We start from the raw sequence: 20,694 nt of genomic DNA on the forward strand, positions 1-20,694 counted from the left end.
CTTTTTAGGACAAAAATAAGAATCAGTATTTAAAGTCTTTCATCGAGTCCACAGGTGGCCTTATAAACAGCTGCTGTAACTCTACAGCTGCATCTCCACGCCATTCCATGGAGGGAGGACACCCCTGCCAACAGTACGTGCGGTTAACGAGTAGTCCTGGTGTTAATAGCTGGCAGTGACAGCACGGCAAACTCTAGAAAGTGTACGATGTTGCACGCGTAAACTGCTATGATTAGCCAGCGAGTCATGCAGAAGGAAGCAAAAGCCAGATGAACGCAGAAGTGCTCGACTTTCAGAAACAGCTTTGATTCCGTAGGAGAGAAACCGTGATGGATGTAGCTGATGGGCTGGGACAGAGACTTACTGCTTCCTTTTCCGTTTCCTGAGTCTCAGTGACAAGGAAAGCCTTCCCTTCGCTTGGACACGTCTTTATGATAAAAATGTGTATCTGTTTTCCCATGGAGGGCTTCCTGTGCTCCCTCTGGTTGTACTTTGTATACAAATGACCATTCTGACAAAGTTCTAAGGGTGTATCCCTGGTGAGTTGGTAAAAGGAAAATAATCTCGATCCAGCACCAGATGGGAATGAATCAAAGTGGAAATGACCAGATAGGAGTTCCTTGTCTAGGTTTTAGGCAATTATGTCCTGCTCCATCGGATACTGCGATGGTTCCCAGCCTTGTCTTTTACCTATGAAATTCTTACCTAGATTCTCTGTGTATGGGTTGGAACTCTAGCTTCAATATACATTTCCAAGTGGACCCTGCAAAAACTAACAAAGTCCAGATAGATTCTGGCACCTACTTAACTGGTTTCTTAACACTCTGGGGGACAGTAGTTATGCAGAGTGAGGGGGGCAGGAAGGAAAGGCAATTTGGAACTGTAGCTGGTAAAGGAATCCAAAAACAGAATTTTAAAGTTACTGATATAGGGTATTTAAAGGGTCGGCACGTTCTAACCTATGGAATTAAGTCACCTTGTTTTGATTTTCTTGGTTGCTCTCAAAGACAAATATAGTCCTTCTTTATCTATAAACTAAATAAATTTGTAAAAACGAAGCTATTACAGGTGTCGTAAGTAACAACAATTCATTCTGGGGAAAGACTCACCGTGAACACTTTCTATAAGTTCTCAGGGAACCGCTTACTCCTTCCTTCTTTATTGCTGGATCAGGAGTCACTGACTTGGTTGTTTTCCTCTTTATTTTCTGTGTCTGGCCTGCTCAGTGCATTTATTTCTAAACCTCAGCTGCTTTTACAAAATACTAGGAAACAAGAGAATATTGGGGATAGAAGGCAGGTGTGTTTTAAGCTGTTGGATTTTACTGTTATATCATCATTTTCTTTTTTTACTCAGATTTTAAATCAGTATGTAATAATCTCCTAATGTATGGTAATATGCCTTGATAGCTTAAACCCTTTCTAATAAAATTATATGAGAGGATAATCTTTCTTTTTAAATATCTGATTTCAAAAGGTTTTCCAAACTCTGAGGTGTGATTTTTATTTTGTCTTAGAGTTAATTTTTCTTCTTCAACAATTTTCTAATTTCTTGAGAAAAGGGAGATGGGAAAAGCTTTCAGTACACAGGAATGTGTGCTGACGGCTGCTTTGCGTGTGGGCTGAAGTGGGGACCTAGGCGTTCTTGTTCAAACCAATTCATAATAAATAAAGCAGTAAAAGAAGCAGTAAGAACTTGGATGAGTTTTCAATCAAAGGTGTTATTTCTGAAAGGTGACCAGGTCCTTGGCAAGGGAAAAAGAGTACATGCAAATTAGAAAATAAAGAAGGAAGAGCCTACCTTTTGAACCTGATAGATCTATAGAGAAGGGCAAAAGAAATTGGGAAAGAAATATAAAATACAGTTACAGAAGTACAAACATCAGAAAGAAAGGTTCTGTAAGTACCTAGAAATATGAATAAAAGCCATACTGGAAAAAAGGTGAAAACTGGTAAAATATGAATGAAAAAAACCTCTTGAAGTCTCACTGAAATAATCAGTAATTTCATAACAGATTTTACATTCTGTTTTAGATATACTGGTGAAACACAGGCATGTCCACACAAGTCTACAAGAATCCTGCTACTATTCTAATGCAGAAGTTTGTATAACCTGTTACCGTTAATGGGAAAAAGAACTTCATCTTCAATTTAAAATTTCTTTTCACCGTGATCAAAGTTTAATAAAAAAGTACAGAAATTTAATTGGAAAGTCAACTGGTCAAATTCACACAGAGTGAAGAAAGAGGCTTTCACGTTCTGATTCTGATGCAGAATACGTGGAAAATTCAACAGATACAAACAGAATACCAGGAAAATTCCAGCCAAATGGAGCGATCACTGGAATATAACTGAAAAAAATTTGAAAAGCTTATTATCATGCCTTGACATATTAGTTTGCTCTAGAGCTTTCTCCTAATTTTGTAGTAATCTCTAGGTAAGACTGAGATGTCTACTCCACCCATACATTCATTCATCCATTCAACAAAACTCTGACTAAGTCAGGCATTGACCAAGGCACTGCCACAACTACAAGACTTGAGACTCGGTGTTTCTCGGTGGGTGAGTGCAGATCAATATATTCAACACTACGACTACTGAACATTTTTCCTCCAACAGAAATGTTTATCAGGTCAGTAGCAACAAGAGATACACTCTGATCATCATGAGATCACCTGGGCATCATACCACCATTTTTTTCCCATTAGTGTAGGTTCTCGAACAAAGTAAAAGGTTCACTCAGATTTCCCAAATATCTACATATTCTCCCTAATAAATCCATTAAAAAGGAGCTCATAATCCTTTGAAACAGCCCCCAAGCACAGCCAATGTAGTTGGTTCTCACCATCCGCACGGGTGAAAAGAGCCATTCTGGAGGGTGCAGTGGGCGGCTAGGAGGGCTGGGGTGCCTGGGCCATCTGGACAGATCTGCAGCCGGCTCGAGGCCCCCATGTCCTCAGGGTCTGCTGGGGCTTGATGACAGGTCTACACTCCTCCAGCACTGATGACACTTCTCACCTCTCCTCTGTGCGCACTCTCATGCTGGCCTTGGAGGGTCCCAGGCACTAGTGTGGCTTCAACCACGACTCATCTCTGACACCCCCCAGTGGTGTGGCCAGCTTCCTGCCCTCCTGAGCCCCCAGCGACAGTCACTGCTCTCCAGGCATTCACAGCCTACGTCTGCCTGCAGCCGAGCTGACCTCCCTGTTAAGGAAAGCCTTGGTCCTGCTCAGAAGCACCTGTGCAGAGGTAGGGTGGCTCACCAGCCGGTGGAAACAGGGATTGTGTTTCTCAATTTTTACACCAAAATATCAACCCTACTAGTTAAACACGGGTCTTCCAAAGCATATTCATTTCCACTTAATCAACAACTTAAAATGCCAGTGCCTGGGCTATCAGATTGTATAACCTCAGATTGTGGTGCTATTTCTAATAATAGGCCCGGAGATGTGATATGCAGAGGGGAGACCGAGGGATGTTGTCTGTACACCAACCTCAGTCCTAAAAGCGCGTCCCCAAACCTGCAAGCTTGTCTGTCTCCTCTCTCTAGATGTGCACACGAACGCCCATGCACACCCACGGGCCCACTTGTGCCCACTCCCCCAGCCCGGGACACGGGTCACGTCAAGAATCAGCTAGACGAACAGCTGCTGCTCCCGTGTTCTCGGTAACACTCAGCGGACACAAAGGTCCGTTCTGTGTTTATATGACGAGCCCTGAATCAGCACCAAGGAAAAAAACTTGTTTTTCAAGGTGCACATCTGCTTGCAAAACGCCAAGGACTTCGTGGATCTTCCCCCGCCTTGGTGGCGAGTGGCAGCGTGCTCTCTGCCGAGGTTAATCCCAAGGGTAACACACTGACGCCGCCCTTTGTTTTCGCTGTTGGTTATACACTTGATCTGGAGGCAGAGGATGTACTGGGAAGACTACAAGCTTGGCAGCTTTTCCAGGTCCAGATCTGCATCCTGGCCAGCCACTCGCTCAGCTTCTGGGAAAACTGTCTAATTAAGGTCCGTCTTCCTCGCCTGTCAATAAAACCCAGACAGACCCCTCTCCAGACTGACAGCACCCAGTCCCGGCACCGCCACATGCCAGGGGCTCCAGGAGGTCCCTGCCAGGCCCCCCACCCTACCCCAGATCTCTCTGACTACGAATAAAAGATACGTGTATTTTATTTTAAACCTTTCAAATGTGTTTTGAGGAAGCAGACATACGCTTTAAATGGCAATGCGCTTCTGTCCCAAGCACACTGAATTTATGATAGCAAAACTGTCCTTTGTATGAGTCAGTGCTCCTGGGATCACACATCGATACAAACCACCGGGCAGAGCCAGGGCCCTCTCTCCATCCTCCAGGCCTCTGCCATCTGACTCTCATCACCCACGGGGCCTTCTTGCCCGTCCTGGCTTTCCCCACCTGCAGCTTCCTCGTCCAGGGTCTGCACTCACCCACCGTGCTGCCCGGAGTTACTTTCTCTGCTTCCTGCCTGACCGATACAGGCCCCCCACCCAGGGTGTCATTCTGCACCTAGATAATTCACAGCGTGGGGCTGGGCCATCAGGCACACGGCCTGATCCTGAGAAAGGTCCCTGGAAACATGTTCCCACGTCTGAAAGCATCTCCGCGGTGGCTGAATGCTGAGGGCACCCAATTAGCAAACTGTTTCTGTGTGAGACCTTCCATGGAACTTGAATCACGACAAAACATTTTCATCCCTGTCAACCACCCAAATGTCTTTACCGCAAGAATAAAGAATTTCACTGCAAACTATTATATAGAGGATGGATAAACAACAAGGAATACATTCAATACCCTGTGATAAACCATAAGGGAAAAGAATATGAAAAAATGTTGGTATATGTGTAACCGAATCACTTTGCTGTACAGCAAAAACTAACACAACACTGTAAATCAACTATACTTCAATAAAATAAATTAAAAAAAAAGAATTTCAAGATTCTAATGCCATCTACTAACCAACGACACTGTGTGTCTGACCGAGTGAGGCAAATTGTGGCATTTTAAATCAGATTTCCCAGGTTTTAATCAAATTTTCTCTGCAAAGCCTGAGGTCCTTAGCAGGCACCAGACACCCCAGGGCAGGCCACGATGCACAGGAGCTGGACTTGAATCTCAGCTCCTGCCAGGCCAGGTTACTTCAGTCCTCCGGGCTCCCCTGTCCTGAGAGTACAGTGGGGCTCCCACGGCCTGGCGAGGCTGCTGTGAGGGGCAGGGCTGTGCCTGGCGCGGCAGGCGGCGGGGGACCCTCCACACGGTCCCCCCTCCCCCCACCGACATCCAATGCCCATTTAATGATACCAAAATTAAATGGCCCTGACTTAGTTTCCCATCTTTGGGTAGCAACTGCAGTTTGTTTTTGTTTTTTGTTTTTTGCGGTATGCGGGCCTCTCACTGCTGTGGCCTCTCTTATTGCGGAGCACAGGCTCCGGACACGCAGGCTCAGCGGCCATGGCTCACGGGCCCAGCCGCTCCGCGGCATGTGGGATCTTCCCAGACCGGGGCACGAACCCGTGTCCCCTGCATCGGCAGGCGGACTCTCAACCACTGCGCCACCAGGGAAGCCCTAGCAACTGCAGTTTTGCGACTTGAAATATTGCAACCGAAGTGCAGGAGTTCGGCAGCAGGTCACTCTGCAGAATTAAATGCAATGGGAGGGGACTTTCTGTAACTCCAAGGGGGAAAAGGGTGCTTTGCTTTGAAAGGAGGCCCTTCAAATAAGTGGTTTCTTACTTAGCCAAATTCCTCTTAACTTTCATTTTCTAAATCAAGAACTTCTGCCAAAGAACTCTGTAAGAGGCTGCTTATGTTATCAACTATATATTTAATTCAATTCTGCCCATAATTAAGGCTAGAATATATTATAACTTGGAAGATAGATATGTATGTATATACTATGTAATTCATTTTGGCCTTGATTTTGTAGAAATTTTACCTTTGTGAGAGTAACTTTCTCTCACTTGTGAGACAAATGATAAAATGATTATCATTGATAACACCACCAACAAAACCAAAGGCAGGCCCCCTGACAGGTCAAGGTCATCTTTCCCGAGTCCAGTGGTCCAGCTCCAACAACAGAGTGGAGGGGACAGCCACAGGCCACCAGAAACACTACCAGGCGGCCACTCAGTCAAATGTGGCAAATCCTGGAGGGGCAACAATGTATTTTGAAAAATTCTTCTTACAGCTCTTTTAAGGCCTTAATATAAAAAAGACTGGGGGCTGGAGGGAAAGCCGGGGAAGCAGAGGAAGGAATGAGCCTCTGCTGGCTCTGGAGAATGCAGCCTCACCCTGCAAACTGTGATGAAGCCACTGCGTTAACCCCCGAGCTTCCCTGCCAGTTGGTTTCCAAAGCAGAGGGGAGGGGCTGGCAGTGTCCTGCACACGGGGGCTTTGCAAGTAGCTACCGAATGGACAGGAATATTCTAAACAGACATCGATGCCAGGCAGTTTGAAAAATCAATTTGTTATTTAAAATCTCTAACTTAGGGAATTCCCTGGCGGTCCAGTGGTTAGGACTTGGCGCTTTCACTGCTGGGGCCCGGGTTTGATCCCTGGTCAGGGAACTGACATCTCGCAAGCCACACGGCTCGGCTCAATCAATCAACCAATCAATCAATCAAATCTCTAACTTAAAAACCAGTCCAGGCTAAGAGAACTATTCCATTAGGTGGCCTCCAACGAGTACTCTTTATGTCAGAGTCTGGTGCCCGGCTGTTGGCTGCCGTCAGGGTGATTCCTAAAGCCCAGGTGACACTGTCTCAGACAGGTTAAGTGACAAAGGTCTACAAAACAACACCACCTGTCCCTTTTCTCCAACTTCCAGTCCAAATACTCCTCCCCATAGAAGTATTTCTTCTTCACATCCCCAAGTGATGCCTAAAATACGGTCGAGGTGTGGCTGCCCCTCTGCTCGGGCCACTTCCCAACATCACCGCTGCCGTGTTGTGTGGCCTTTCTCTCAGGGACATGTCCCCTCCATCCCCATCACTCTGGGGGCCACCTTGGTGGCCCCCACCCTCCCGTCATCAGAACCCAGGTATGACTCTCCTAACTAACCCCCTGGGCTTGAGTTTCTAGTAACCTTCAACAGATTCTTGGAGCCACGTGGGAGAGGTTTCCTCCTCAAGTTCAAGCCTGGCCACACCCCTCCCCCAGAGTACACACGTCCACGCAGAGCGGCAAACCCCGCAGTCAGGCAGGGGACGACAATGAGCACCTCGCCTCTACAGGGAACGTGACCTTGGGAACCTGGCAGAAACTGCAGTCATTTTATGAGAAACTGGAAATCCAGAGTTTCATCTGAGACCTCACAAGTTTTAAGACACCGGTTCGACTTTGAAAATTTGGCTACATGAACCAAACCAGACTCTGAGTATGAAAATCATCCCTGGGGAAAGCAGCTGGCTGCCTCTCCAACACAATACATTCAAATCTTCCAAACAAGCAGAGCCGCCGGTGGGCCTGGCACGTGGGCCTGGCACGGCTGCTCCCTAGACCCCGCGAGGCCGAGGTCCACGGGAGAAGGCGGAGACCATGGAGAGGGAGTCGCTCATTTGCTGCGTGGACTTCAAGGTCACAGGAAAGCCCACCCCTTGAACTGCGAGTGAGAGAGCCCTCACGCTGCCCACGTGGCTTCTGGCTCCGGCTCAAGGTGGTGAAAGAAAGTAGCAAACAGCATTAACAGGTGTGTAAACACATTAATATCCACCTTCCCAGGAGGGCAGTTTCTTTCCTGATTATTTCATCCAGTGTTTATTCTGTTCTCTGTATCACACACAGGCTTCAGGCCTCATGAAACCTATGAAAAAGTGTAAAAACCACAGGGGAAGTATTTTAAATGAGACTGGTTAGCCTAAATAAATAATAACCTGTTCTTCTTTCACATTTTAATTCAGAGGATGGGCATTCTAGCTCAACAGTTAGAACCTCAAGTCCAGAGCCAGCATCTCTTGGTTCCTTCCGGCCAGAAGGCTGGGCCGGGGAGATCCACGTGGGCAAGTGCTCTGTGCGGAGGCTCGTCCCAGGATCCGACAGGTTGAGTGTCCAGGATGGGCCATCTGGCATCCGCATGCTATGCCATGCCCTGGCCTGACCTTGAACCAAAGTCACAGGCACAGGTGCCTTCAAATCGAGAGCAACATCAGAGGGGCAGGTGCCCCCGCGCGGGCCCGCTCTGCCTGGAAGGAACCCTCCCGCGAGAACCGACGAGGAGCCCGGCGTTACCTCTTTCTGCTGCCGTTCCAGCTCCTTCATCCTGATCTCTCGGGCCTCTGCTCGTGCCGCGCGCTTTGCCGCCAGCCTGGCCTCCGCCTGCAACAGACCCGGAGATGGCATTAGGAGACAGACCAGCGGCTCCTGTCCAGGACACGGCTAACAATGATGCTCTTGTTCAGAGGTTAATACATAGTAACACAGACTTGTAAGCGTTAAAAGGGTCCAGGAATCACAGTCACCATTGTTACAGTAATCACGATTGCTCCCTTTTATTGCCCCCTTACTAAATGCCAATGGGTGCTATTCTGAGGGCTTCATGTATATTATGCCATGGACTCCTCGTACCAGCCCTACTGGGGAGATGGTGTTACCACACCCAGTTAATAGACAAGGGAACTAGGGCACAGGGAGGGTAGGGCGCCCACGGTCACACAGCCCATAAGTGGCAGGGCTGGGCGGTCTGCCTTCCTCTGGAGCGATGACAGATGAGTGCACAGAGCAAAGCACTAGAGCTGGACAAGACCCCAGGTCACTGGTTGAACCCCTCCCTTTACAGACCAGGAAGCAGAGGCCCGGAGAGGCCGCCAGACCTGTCCAAGGTCACAGGGCTGAGACTCTGCCCCTGCTTTCCAGAACTCCTGTCCAGTCACCCCTCACTACTCCCCGCTGCCCCCCAGGCACCTGAGCACTGGGAAGCCCATCTTTTCTCAAGCAAGACATCTTCCACCAGAGCAGAGTGGTTCCAGCTGTTAAATTAAAACAAAATCTGGCTCCATTTAACTACCTGTCAACTTGCAGCTGATTTGCCCTATTCTACTCAAGAGCATCTAAAACGCTTGACCAGGACCAGCCAACGTTGTCGGACGTGGCACTTGAACCTGGTTTCACATTCTACAAATCTCGAGCTTATTCATTATCACAGGTGACAAAACGGCCCAGTGAGGTGAACGGTGCAAGGCTATCAGGATCCAGGTTTTCTGGTGTCAAACAAATCCATCCTTTCCACTTAATTTTTTTTTTTTTTTTTTTTTTTTTTTTTTTTTTTGCAGTATGCGGGCCTCTCACTGTTGTGGCCTCTCCTGCTGCAGAGCACAGGCTCCAGACGCGCAGGCTCAGCGGCCATGGCTCATGGGCCCAGCTGCTCCGCGGCATGTGGGATCCTCCCGGACCGGGGCACGAACCCGTGTCCCCTGCAGCAGCAGGTGGACTCTCAACCACTGCGCCACCAGGGAAGCCCTCCACTTAATTTTTTATGGGAATACACTTGTGATTCTTCCAACAGTTCTAACAGCTTTCGCTGTTCCCTAGGTCATCTTAAAACGGGGCCATCGGAGACGGCCACGTGCTTCTGATGTGGTCATTGGGGCCAGCAAGCAGTGAGGTGGCCCAAATGTCCTGTTGTCCAGTTTCTTCCCAAAGGTCAGGCACCCTGTACCGCAGGCTCCCACCAGGACCGTGGCTCCTCATGTCAAGGATGTCCCTTGCCCTCACCCCACAATTATATTGCACAGAACTACAAATGCGTCTTCTAAGTTCTAATCTAAGCTGAAAACTGACCGCAGCTGATCTGTCAAGATTAGCTAGCTAATGTCCTCATAAGGAATTTATTCTATAACACGCTTCATTCATGTGGTTTCTTTTTTTTTTTTTTTTTTTTTGCGGTACGCGGGCCTCTCACTGCTGTGGCCTCTCCCTCTGTGGAGCACAGGCTCCGGACGCGCAGGCTCAGCAGCCATGGCTCACGGGCCCAGCCGCTCCGAGGCATGTGGGATCCTCCCGGACCGGGGCACGAACCCGTGTCCCCCGCATCAGCAGGCGGACTCCCAACCACCGCGCCACCAGGGAAGCCCCACGTGGTTTCTTTATCAACCCAAGCCCATGTCCTTCGAATCAAGGATGTCAAAAATCACAACTGCATCAGAACTTTGATACCTCATTGCCATTTTCAATTTTCTAACCCACGTTACATTGTGTGATGAGCCATTCGCTCAGGGTCTATAAAAAGATCCAGCCAAAACGGAGGGGAGAGGAGGGGAGAGGAGGGGAGGGGAGGGGAAGCTTTGGTAGACCGACCTCTGGGTACACTGACTCCCTGCAGCCCCATCAACGGGCCGGGAAGAGGTCTGTGTCCACGCTGAGTACAGCTGCCTCTCCAGCCCTTCCTGGGCTCCCTGGCTGTTGGCCCAGGTTCTAAGCCGGTGTGGACCAGGCAGCCACAGCCCATCAGCTTGGGGAGGGGGCGGTGAGGAACAGCGAGGGGATTCAGGAAAAGAGAAGGGAGGGCATGGAGGAAGAAGAGGGGGGTGGAGGAGTGAGAAAGTGAGAAAGAGGCTGGAAGAAGGAGGGGCTGCCAGGGGGGGACAGGGGAGAGAGGTGTGTGGCAGGCAGAATTCTAGGGTGGCCTCCGAGATTCCCGTCACCGCGGTACGTGCTCTGCATTCTCCTCTCCCCTTGAGTGTGGCCAGAACGGTGAGTACGACAGATGTCACTCCTGTGACTGGGTTACATTATACTGCAAAGAGAAACGTACTAGTAATGAAGGTCCCTCATCCGCTGACTTTGAGTTCATCAAAACAGAGCTCCATTGTGGGCCTGACCTCATCAGGTGAGCCCCGGAAAAGTGGGCCTGGAGGTCAGACAGAGACTCCTGCCGGCCTCGCAAAAGCAAGCTGCCATGTGCGAGGGGGCCTGTGAGGGGTCGCATGACAAACAGTGAGAGCGGCCCAGCTGACAGCCATCGGGAAAATGGGACCTCAGTCCAAGAGCAGGAGGTGAATGCCACCAACAACCACGTGAGCCGGGAACAGGACTGAGCTCCAGAACGGATGCAGCCTGGCCGAGACTTTGACCGCAGCCTTGGGAGACCCTGGGCAGAGGGACCCAGTAGGCTGTGCCCAAACTCCTGACCCACGGGAACTGTGAGATAATCAGCATGTGTTGCTCTAAGCTGCCACATTTGTGGGTATCTGTCCCGCATCAGCAGACGACTGACACGAGGCGGTGAGGCCTGGGATGATTCCTGCTCACACGTGGGTGCCTCTGTGACTAAGGAGCCCGAGCCCCTGCACGCCCACCTCCTCCCCAGCCTGTCCGGCCAGCCCCCTCCTCTGCTTGAACTCCTCTTGGGACTGGAGCAAAGATCCTCGAAGAGACCACCTCTCTAAGCAGGTGGTCCCTGCCACCTGAGATGGCCTCCCCACCAGACTGGCAGGCCTCCAAAATCATGTCCCATCAGACCCCAGCTACTCTGGTGGGCCTCTACCCACCAGCAAAGGGCTCCCGTCATGGCCCACCTCCTCTCTGGTCCTCACGTCCACCCAGCATGTCTGTCCTGTCCATGAGAACAACCCCCGACCTGAGGGACCTGGCCTTGGGTTGACAAAGGGACCACATGAATGAATCAAGTTACAGGACAAGCTCCCTGTGAGGACACGAGCTAGCCAACCCTGAAGACAGATCGATATGGTCAAGCTTCACCTTAGATTAGAATGTGGAAAGGAGATAAATAATTCAGTACAGTTTCAAATGCTTGCAGTCACTGCCATATGAAGCACCTACATCTCACAGGATTCTGACATGACTCATATGTGGAGAACAAGGCTCTCATAACACAGGAAGTGGTAACAACCATGCTTGCTTCTGGGACTCTGGCTAAAAGCTAACAGATACATAAGCCAACGTTTGAAGGGGCACAAAACCTATGCACAGCCAACTTCATTAGCACAAAACCAGTATCAGCAGAATAACCCCAACACAACCTAAGATGCCTAAAAGAAAAACCACACAGAGCTCTGACAACACAATTCACTCTAAAACGCCGACATTGCCAAGAACACAAAACAGCCAGACACAGAGCATCACAGATGATGCTGATTTAAGACAGCATCAGAGGAAATGTTTGATAAGATCAGTCGTTCAATGAACAGAGAGTACAGAATAGCGATGGTCCACCCTGGTGACCTGCAGGCATGAGTTCATTCCCCCCAAAACTTCCAGGGAGGCCCAGCCCTGCCCTCTAGTTGCTGACCATCAGGCGAGCGGTTCCAGGGGTCGGTGTGCCCCTGGCCAGGGCTTCGGTGATGCAGGACAAATCCGCTGCAGACTGACACTTTTATAAAATATAAACTCACGCTTGAGGGCACAGCCAGGTCACACTGTTTGAGTCTCCAAATGCACACTTTCACTTTCTGTCCCTCGCCTGTAGGGGACTGCAGCTTCCTGGCCATCAGCACTCCAGCCCAAGCCTCGCAGCACTGCCGAGACTGCAGGGGAAGGACTTTCAACGTGCAGTCTGGGGCCCCAGTCTCAGGGGGTGCACACAAAGCTCTCGGGGACCACGTACAAGTGACAAGTGCTACGGTGGGTAAGAAACCGTGCTGGGGCTGCTCTGGAGGAGAACGTAACCCGTCCGGGTGTCGGGAAGGCGTCCTGGAGGACGGGAGCCCGAAGCCAACGCTGAGGGGCAAAGAGGAGAAGGCCAGGCGAGGGGGCGGGCAGCAAGGGGCCAGGACGGGGCGGCGGAGTCCCGAGGGCCCGGCTGCCCGCGCCAGCCTCAGCCCCGCTACCTGGAACCTCATCTTGAAGGAACGCGGAACCACTGACGGGTCTGAAGAAGGCAGAGCACAGCGGGGTCTGACTTTCGCTTTAGAAACGTGGCTCTGGCTGAACGTGGGGACCAGGAGCGGGGTGGGGAGGGCGGCGTGAGACCCAGGAAGTGAGGAGAGGCTGCTTCTGAGCGGGGGGTTGGGGGGAGCCCGAGAACATGAACCACGTGCCAAGGACGAAGCCGGGCGGAGAGGCGAGAGGGCCCTGGAGGGAACGTCAGGAGCCCAGGGTCCCAAGGAGGCCCACGCGGCCCCAGGAGCCAGCCCGCGCCCCGACGGATGCCACTCCCCCAAACCCGAACCCAGGCACACGGTCTGCTGACGCCTCCGGCCTCGGAGGTGGGGCATTTTTCCACCCTGACCCCCTCCCCGCCGCGCTCCCAACCTCAAGGGAGACGACAGTGGCCGAAGGGCAAGGATGGAGCCAAGGAGACGGACCTATGGCATTTAGGGTACAAACAATAAAATGCACAGGGCTGTAAAGCAAGGTTTGGGAAACGAGGCTTCCCAGGCTCCCCGTCCCCCCACCCGCGATGGCTGTCAGCCGTCGTCCTTCAGCTCCCACTGGAGGTCAAGGTCCGTGGGTCCTCCACTGGCTACTAGCCCCCAGCCCGCTCGCTGTGACCACACGGTGCTGGCAGGGCCGCGCTCCCACCCAGAGCTTGGTGGCCGGGCCCGTCCAGCTGCTCGTCCCTCAGCCCACTGTCCTCGAAAGGGGCTCTGGAACAGGCGTTGCTCCGGACCCCAAATCCTCCTTTTTTGGTCCAAGAGCATGTTTGTTGAGATACACGCTGAGACATGCAAGGATGACGTCATACGACCTCGCTCAGGTGGGGAAAGTGGCCTCAGGCTGGCAGCTGTGGGGCTGGTGGCAGGAAGCGGGGCCCTTGTGCCCCAGCGGCGGCCCCTGGGGCTTGTGAAAGATGCAGAGTCTCCAGCCCCAACCCAGACCCGCTGAGTCAGGGCCTCGGGTGCAGCCAGTCTGGGCTTCAACCCGCCCCCACGGAGCTGGCTGCTCCCCCCCAGTGCGACGACCTCTGCTTTCTGTTATCCCATCTCCGCTTGGGTGTGTTTGACATTGTTCATAATAAATAGCAAACATTTTTGAAGGAAGGAAGGCGGTGGGGGAAGGGAGCAGAGGCTGAAAGGGAGAGAAAGGGAGGGAAGGAAAGAAACGAAGAAGCCCCAAGGCCAAGCTCACTGCTGCGAGACGGTCCCCTGGCGCCCTCGCTAAAAACCCTTGCAGCGTTGCCCCCCAGCCCTCACCAGCGGGCGCACCTCCAGGATTAGGGAGGAGGGGAGACAGCGGCTGACCCAGCCAGGCCTCCTCTGACGAGATGGAGGCTCCCTGGCCTTCTCAGGACCGCCCAGGGTTGGTGGGGAACGCACGCCAGAGTCCCAGCCCCCTCACAGGGGACACAGTCCCCCAGGATCCTACCGTCCTGACCTGGAACCTCATAAACAGAGCTTTACAGACACGGGGCTTTCAAGCAAGGCACCCTCTGACGGTGGAGATGGTTGGGAAGAGAAGATTCCTTTTATCACCAAAGTTGCCTCCTAATAATTCTAAAAAGCTGAACCCTTGATTCCAAAGTTCCACTTTTACAGTTTATTTTACCAGAGATAGATAAGACAACACGCTCTGACACTAAGGTGATACGTATGGTCTGAGAGATGCTAAAAACACACAAAGAAGCACGAGTCTGAGCCCCAAGGCCTTCTAAACAAATGGCTAAAAACAGCCAGGCGCACCCAGCCAGGGTCTGGGACACCAGCCCTACAGCACCCTGCAGGTCCAGGGGTGGAAGCACGGAGGCCACCGGCCAAGGGTCCGGCCACAGGGGTGCACAGGCTGGCTGAGGAGGCAGACAACCAAAGTGATGCTTCTCTCTGAAATGCCCTCTCTCGGCGGCCCAGACCCGGGCTGGGCTGGAGAAAGGCTGGAGGGTTATGTGAAAACGTCACCGGCAAAAACAGCAGTTACTTTGGTGATGGGTCTCTGCACTAGGCCGAGGGCTTGATCAGCTCTAGTTCTAGATCGGACCACAGAGCAGAAGTGGATTCTACCAGAGCGGGACACAAAAGTCAGCGGATAAACAGATGCACGCCTCTTCTAGCAGTGACCCTGACGGGCCTCCTGCTCGGAGCACCAGAAACTCCCAGCTGCAATAAAACTGTCATCCAGAGACAATGGCTGCTCCTTTCTTCAGGGTCAGGGAACTCAGGGACAGCCCCCTGCTTGGCCTGGGGATTGAGCAAAACTAAAAGAGAAGTTATGCGCCAGGACGGGAGGAGAACGCCCTGGGTGAGGCGTGCCCTGCCCTCCGAGCCCGGCCCCTGCACAGCTTCCTTCCTCCCTGACCTCCTGTCTGTGCTGGAGGTTTTGTAAGCAGTGGTGGACACTGCCCGAGGGTGCAGCAACCACACACCGCCCCCAGTACCCTGCACCCCAATTCCAGTGACGTCGGGGGCTCTAAGAGCTCTGATAATATCTGTATCCTTTTGTGGCTCCTAGCCGTTCAGCTCCACATCATGATCTTCGAAAAGCACAAACACGATAAACATTGATGGAACCGAAGTCCTGCCTGCTTGGAGACGACAGAGGTGCCCAGGACGTAGTCTCAACAGCTTTCTAAAAAGCCCCACACGACTTCCGGAGTCCTGACTCTGTCTGCATACTTCCTGAGCATCGAAGCTTTCCTGGGATTCAAGCATGGTGTGGAATTCTATATCCCAAGACCTCTCACCCCGCAGTCCCAGAAAAAGTTCTTATTCTGTTCTTAAATTCTCCTGGGGTTCCAGAATTCTACATGGAACCTGGAAGGGGTTTATGAGCCATAACTCTAGGATGACTCTTGAGAAATGGGCCTGAGCTGCGTCATCATTTCCTCCACCTAGAAGGAGAAAGCCCTGGAGCCTGGAAAGGCACCGAGATGATGCTCTGGGAGCCGCTCCCAGTCTGCCCCGCAGAGCCCGGGGAGACTTATTACTCATTACTGACGTGCAAATCAGTGACCCTAATGCTCTGTGATGGCAGAATTTTCTTCAGGCCACGTGATATGTTACCACTGTAGTTTGTAACCTCTTGGGAAAAGTTAAAGGATGTATTTAAGGTTCACTCATGTGAATATAATAGGAATATCATGCAGTTGAAGCCTGCAGTGTGACAAAGAACTGGTTCTGCTTAGAAACAAGCAGGGGCCCTCTGTCTCCACGTGTGACTGTTCCTGGGAATGAGGAAGGACTACAGCTCCTGTTGGGCAAGGCTGAAAGCTCAGAGTCGCTGGTGAACACACACAGCCCCGTGTTAAAGTGTTTTACAACATGCTGCAGACAGTGCAAAGGAGCCATGAGGCTGTGATACAGAATCCCTTTCCTGACTTGCCTTTTTTTTTTTTCCTTTTTTTCTTGAAGTAGAACTGAGTTACAATGTTGTGTTAGTTTCAGGTATACAGCAAAGTGATTCAGTTATTTTTTTCATATTGTATTCTATTATAGGTTATTACAAGATATTAAATATAATTCCCTGTGCTGTAAGATATATCCTTGTTGCTTATCTATCTTATATACAGTAGTTAGTATCTGTTAATCCCAAACTCCTCATTTGTTCTCCCTCCCTCCCTCCCTTTCCCTTTTGGTAACCATAAGTTTGCTTTCTAAGTCTGTGAGTCTGTTTCTGTTTTGTACATAGATTCATTTGTATTATTATTAGATTCCACATGTAAGTGACATCATATGGTATTTGTCTTTCTCTGTCTGACTTCACTAAGTATGACAATATCTAGGTCCCTCCATGTTGCTGCAAATGGCATTATTTCATTCTTTTTTATGGCTGAGTAATATTCCGTTGTGTATATATACACCACATCTTCTATCCATTCCTCTGTCCATGGACCTTTAGGTTGTTTCATATCTTGGCTACTGTAAATAGTGATGCTATGAACACTGGGGTGCATGTATCTTTTTGAATTAGAGTTTTTGTCTTTTCTGGATATATGCCCAGGAGTGGGATTGCTGGATCATATGACAACTCTATTTTTGGTTTTTAAAGGAACCTTCATAGTGGCCGCACCAACTTACATCCCCACCGGCAGTGTGGGAGGGTTCCCCTTTCTCCACATCCCCTCCAGCATTTATTACTTGTAGACTTTTTAATGATGGCCATTCTGGCTGGTGTGAGGTGATACCCCATTGTGTTTTTAATTTGCATTTCTCTAATAATTAGTGATGTTGAGCACCTTTTCACGTGCCTGTTGGCCATCTGTATGTCTTCTTTGAAGAAATGTCTATTTAGGTCTTCTGTCCATATTTTGGTTGGGTTGTTTGTTTTATTGAGTTGTATGAGCTGTGTGTATATTTTGGATATTAAGCCCTTGTCAGTCGCATCCTTTGCATGTATTTTCTCCCAGTCCGTAGGTTGTCTTTTCCTTTTGTTTATGGTTTCCTTTGTTGTGCAAAAGCTTTTAAGTTTAATTAGTTCCCATTTGTTTATTTTTGCTTTTATTTCTTTTGCCTTGGGAGACTGTTTTTGGGAGATCTAAGAAAATATCGCTATAATTTGTCAGAGAATATTTTGCCTACGTTCTTCTCTTCTAGGAGTTTTATGGTGTCATGTCTTATATTTAGGTCTTTAAACCATTTTGAGTTTATTTTTGTATATGGTGTGAGGGAGTGTTCTAATTTCACTGATTTACATGCAGCTGTCCAGTTTTCCCAGCACCACTTGTTGAAGAGACTGTGTTTTCTCCACTGTATATTCTTGCCTCCTCTGTTGTAGATTAATTGACCGTAAGTGTGTGGGTTTATTTATGGGCTCTCTATTCTGTTCCATTGGTCTATATGTTTGTTTTTGTGCCAATATCACGCTGTTCTGATTACTGTGGTTTTGTAGTACTGTCTGAAGTCTGGTAAGGTTATCTGCAGGGAAGCCCCAGCAGATAACTTTTATTATCACCTTGGTTAAGTTTATTCCTAGGTATTTTTTTATGTGATTTTAAACAAGATTTTTTTTTACTTTATCTTCCTGATACTTCCTTATTCGTGTAAAGAAATGCAGCAGATTTCTGTGTATTAATCTTGTATCCTGCTGCCTTGCTGAATTCATTTATTAGTTCTAACAGTTTCTGTGTGGAGACTTTAGGGTTTCTCTATATAGAGTGTCATCTAATCTACAAATAGTGACAATTTTACCTCTTCCCTTCCAATTTGGATACCTTGTATTTCTTTTTCTTGTCTGGTTGCTATGACTAGGACTTCCAATACTACGTTGAATAGAAGTGGTAAGAGTGGGCATCCTTATCTTGTTCCTGAATTTAGTGGGAAGGCTTTCAGCTTTTCACCACTGAGTATGTTGGCTGTGGGTTTGTCGTAAATGGCTTTTATTATGTTGAGATATGTCCCCTCTATAACCACTTTGGTGAGAGTTTTTATCATGAATGGAATGTTGAATTTTGTCATATGCTTTTTCTGCATCTATTGAGATGATCAGGTGGTTTTTGTCTTTCCTTTTGTTGATGTGGTGTATCACATTGATTGATTTGCGTATGTTGAACCATCCTTGCAACCCCAGAATGAATCCAACTTGATTATGTGTATGATCCTTTTTATGTATTGTTGTATTTAGTTTGCTAATATTTTGTTGAGGATTTTTGCATCTATATTCATCAAAGATACTGGCCTGCAATTTTGTTTTTTTTGTAGTGTCTTTGTCTGGTTTTGGTGTCAGGGTGGTGGTGGCTTCACAGAATGAATTTGGGAGTGTTCCCTCTTCCTTTCAATTTTTTTGGAATAGTTTGAGAAGGATACCTATAATAAGTTCTTCCTTGTATGTTTGGTAGAATTCCCAAGTGAAGTCATCTAGTCCTGGACTTTTGTTTGCAGGGAGGTTTTTTTCTTTTTTTTTAAAATTACAGATTCTATTTCACTTCTAGTAATCAGTCTGTTCAAATTAGCCGTTTCTTCCTGACTCAGTTTTGGCAGGCTGTATGTTTCTAGAAACTTGTCCATGTCTTCTAGGTTGTCCAATTCATTGGCATATAACTGTTCACAGTATTCTCTTATAATTCTTTGTATTTCTGTGGTCTCAGTTGTTATTTCTCCTCTTTCATTTCTTATTTTGTTTATTTGGGTCCTCCCTCTTTTCTTCTTGGTGAGCCTGCCTAGAGGTTTGTTGATTTTGTTTATCTTTTTAAAAAACCAGCTCTTGGTTTTATTGATCTTTTCTTTTTTTTTTTTTTTTTCTTTTTGCGGTATGCGGGCCTCTCACTGTTGTGGCCTCTCCCGTTGCGGAGCACAGGCTCCGGATGCGCAGGCCCAGCGGCCATGGCTCACGGGCCCAGCCGCTCCGCGGCATATGGGATCCTCCCAGACCGGGGCACGAACCCGCATCCCCTGCATCGGCAGGCGGACTCTCAACCACTGCGCCACCAGGGAGGCCCCGATCTTTTCTATTTTTTAATCTCTATTTTATTTATTTCCTCTCTGGTCTTTACGATTTTCCTGAGTTGACTTTGCTATAGGAAGCGGCAACCGCTACCAACTTTTGTTTTCTCTGTAAACCCCCAACTCCTCATATGCAGTAGATTCTAAAAATGGTTTGCTATTCAAAGCAACCAAGCAGACTGGGCAGTGTGTTCTCCTGAACAGGCAGGAACAGGAGAGGGAGCGTATACCAGCTGGCAGCTCAGAAGCAGTGGCGATCCTGGCCTGTGTACCACGTGTCCACGGCCCCTGTGTCCCTCAGCTGCCACGTGCATTTTACTCCACTCTCAACATCTCACCTTTCCAAACCCCTCGCTCAGGCAATCACAATAAGTTCCCCCACGAGGGGTCCTGCTCTTTACAGCCATGACTGTAATTATGATGGCCACGGACAAGAAGGCACTTTGGGATGACAGTTGTCAATGGGGGAAGTGCCAACGCTTGAGAGGGCTTTCTGGAACTGTTGGGGGCGGTGCTGGGACGTCACAGTGACTGGAGGAGGGGACTAATGGCATTTAGGGGCAGGGTGTGGTATGCCAACCATCCTGTACTCAGGCCTGCACAATGAGGAACTTCCCCATTGGCTACTCAGGCAGATAGAAAAACCACATTATAACTTTCAGACCTACAAATTCATTCCAACTCACTTATAAATTCAAAATACATTCTGAGTAGTTTTAACATACACTGAATATTCCAGGGATGCAATCTGCATGGAAATCAAGGGAAGATCATACATGGCTTTGTTCAGAACCTTCCCAAGAGTTACTCTCAATATTCACATTCTATCACTGCAATTTACTTTCATTTTATTTCTTTTTAATGTTACAGTTAAAACATTATATTGACTTGCAATTATGTGTGAAGGGAGATTTGACCACCTAGGAACTTCATTTCAGGTTAGGAATAAGGATGTTAAAAGCTTGTTATAAAAAAGGGGCATTGGGTCTGACAGAGCTGCAAACCACAGTTTTAAAACTTCGGGGTGGGATGGGGGGAATGAACCCCTCTACGGCACAGCCATGATTGTTGAAACAGCCCAGGCACAGGTTCAGGGCACAGGTCTGGGGGCCAGTGCTTAAGCCACAAAATAAACAAGACACATTATCAATTTTACTTGACGATTTGGAGGACATAAAGTTAAGGACTAAAGTTTAACTGGTTACTTAAAACACTATGTTTCCATCAAAATCAAATCAGATGAGTTATGGACTGTAAAATGATCATGGAATTTTATGATAAAACAGCAGCCTTCAAAGAAGCCTTTACCTTGCAAGGCCACTTTACGTCACTGCTTGTGAGGGGCTGGCTCGTAGGGGACCAGGTGGAAAAGCTACCTCTCACGGCTGTGGCTGTGGTGTTCTCAGCGGGGCCCT

The 20,694-nt window shown here is 49.0% G+C and overlaps 1 protein-coding gene across 29 annotated transcripts in view; it reads right to left on the bottom strand.

The window, feature by feature from the left end:
* The window catches only part of LRRFIP1 (LRR binding FLII interacting protein 1), a 144,041-nt gene that overhangs the window by 59,601 nt on the left and 63,746 nt on the right, over positions 1–20,694 (bottom strand). For 20 of the 29 annotated variants that reach the window (XM_060107209.1, XM_060107214.1, XM_060107202.1 and 17 more), the window contains exons 2-3: positions 8,244–8,330; positions 1,801–1,818 (exon numbers count right to left, since the gene is read on the bottom strand). In XM_060107209.1, coding sequence (XP_059963192.1) covers positions 1,801–1,818; positions 8,244–8,330 — 105 coding nt within the window. The remainder of the gene's footprint in view (positions 1–1,800; positions 1,819–8,243; positions 8,331–20,694) is intronic. The other 9 variants (XM_060107211.1, XM_060107207.1, XM_060107206.1 and 6 more) reach the window with 1 other exon arrangement.

The sequence above is a fragment of the Mesoplodon densirostris genome, chromosome 8 (genome assembly GCF_025265405.1).
Source record: "Mesoplodon densirostris isolate mMesDen1 chromosome 8, mMesDen1 primary haplotype, whole genome shotgun sequence".
Taxonomy (NCBI): domain Eukaryota; kingdom Metazoa; phylum Chordata; class Mammalia; order Artiodactyla; family Ziphiidae; genus Mesoplodon; species Mesoplodon densirostris.